Genomic DNA, 1,762 nt, shown 5'->3' with positions numbered 1-1,762 from the left:
TATATATATACCCATTTATATTGCACTATATATATATATATATATATGATGGTAAGGATTGCTGTCTTGGGGCAGGCTTAGTGTTTATGTTGAGTATCCTCAATGGAGAAGCTCTTTAAAAATGAGAAATTGAACAGCCGCTATCATGTGACATGAATACAGTGTAAAACATATTTGTATGTAAATGATGTCTCAACCCTATAACTTTACTTACAGACATGGAGACTAGTGAAAATAGCCATATTTCATGCCGTGTCTTATACCCATATGAGCCTCAGAGGAATGATGAGCTGGGCTTACAAAAAGGTGGGTGTAAAATACTCAGTTTGCTATATTCTTTAAATGTAATTTGTGGAGTTGGTCATCTTTGACATAGGCAACATGCATAATTAGACCTCTCCAATAGGAATAAGAGCAGTATGCAAAATACACATTACAGCCAGTTATAATTCATTATGTATTGTTCACTGCTGTGACTGGAGCCTGACTGGATGCTTTAGCTTAGTGCACCTTGCACATCATTGTTGCTCTTTGCACAGCTTTATTAACACCTTTGTAACTGCAATACACCTTTTTAAGTCCACATGTAAAATTCCCCTTACCATGAGAATGTTAATAATCCTAAAGCATCTTTTTGATTTATCATCTACTTTGCATCTATGATTTATTGAACTGGAGACATTGGGATTGATTAACTAAAGGCAAATAGGCTGTTTACTTTGAAAGGGAATTCACACTTTGCAAGGGAAGTCTCCCCTTTGCTTAGTGAATGAGGTGAGTCTTCCATCACCCAATCATGTGCAAGCAAAAATGCTGTTTTTTTATTTTCCTTGCTCTTTTCGTAGTGGAATTTCACCACATTCACTAAGCTAAGAGAAACTTCCACCTGCAAAATGCAAATTCCCTTACAAAGTGAACAGCCCATTCGCATTGTTGCATACAATCTCTGCTATTGCTCTAAAGCAATAAAAAATAGCAAAAGTTGTATAATACTATGTTTTAACTGCTGCTGTGACCTCCTTTTAGTGGAGAGTCTGGCTACCCATACCAACTGCCATTGTTTACATAGTGTCTGCTAAAGGGGCTTGAGGGAGAGACATTCCAGGAGAGCAAGTATATCAGAGGCTCTGCCTGCACATTGATTCTCCACTTCGGTAGAGAACACATGGTCCCAACATTGGAAGGAGCCGAGAGCAGCTGTTTGGTCTGAAGGTAGTTGTTATGTTCAGACATAATCAGGTTAGGGTGAATGCTCTGCTGCTATAACTGGACCTCTGTGTAGAAAATTCCTGCTATACATTCTAATGCCAAATAACATAGATATTAACTGTGCCTACAGGTGACATGGTTATTATTCACAAGAAGAGTGATGATGGATGGTGGTATGGAACGCTGAAAGGAAAGAAGGGTTATTTCCCATCGACATACATTGAAGAAGACCCTGACAATCAGCATTCAAATGCTTAGTTTAAAGTCTATTTTATTGTTTATAGGGAAATCAAAAAGCATGTATATATTGGCTTTATTTGACGTTTTTGGGATTCTCCCTTGTGAACAACTTCAATACAGGTGGAAAATAGATTGCTTTACTTTATGATGAAGACTAATGCCCCCCATTCTATTATGGATTTATAGTAAATCTTGATAAAGTTGGAAGGCGCAGTTTGTTGTCATACCACATGTCGTAGTGTACTGCAGCACAGGTGCACCAAGTGTTTGCCGGTTTCATGCTTTAGGTTGAAATTCAAAATGAATGGCTCTA

General features: G+C 37.9%; 1 protein-coding gene across 1 annotated transcript in view; it reads left to right on the top strand.

Moving 5' to 3' along the window:
- Positions 1-1,498, top strand: part of NOSTRIN (nitric oxide synthase trafficking) — a 39,498-nt gene extending 38,000 nt beyond the window's left edge. Inside the window, exons 15-16 of the mRNA XM_018568551.1 lie at positions 217-306; positions 1,340-1,498. Of these exons, the coding sequence (XP_018424053.1) occupies positions 217-306; positions 1,340-1,467 (218 nt within the window). The 3' untranslated portion in view covers positions 1,468-1,498. The remainder of the gene's footprint in view (positions 1-216; positions 307-1,339) is intronic.
- The last annotated feature ends 264 nt before the right edge of the window (positions 1,499-1,762 follow it).

Source organism: Nanorana parkeri, unplaced genomic scaffold (genome assembly GCF_000935625.1).
Source record: "Nanorana parkeri isolate BGI_ZX_2015 unplaced genomic scaffold, ASM93562v1 scaffold1206, whole genome shotgun sequence".
In the NCBI taxonomy this organism is placed as follows: domain Eukaryota; kingdom Metazoa; phylum Chordata; class Amphibia; order Anura; family Dicroglossidae; genus Nanorana; species Nanorana parkeri.
This window is presented reverse-complemented; position numbering and strand designations above follow the sequence as displayed.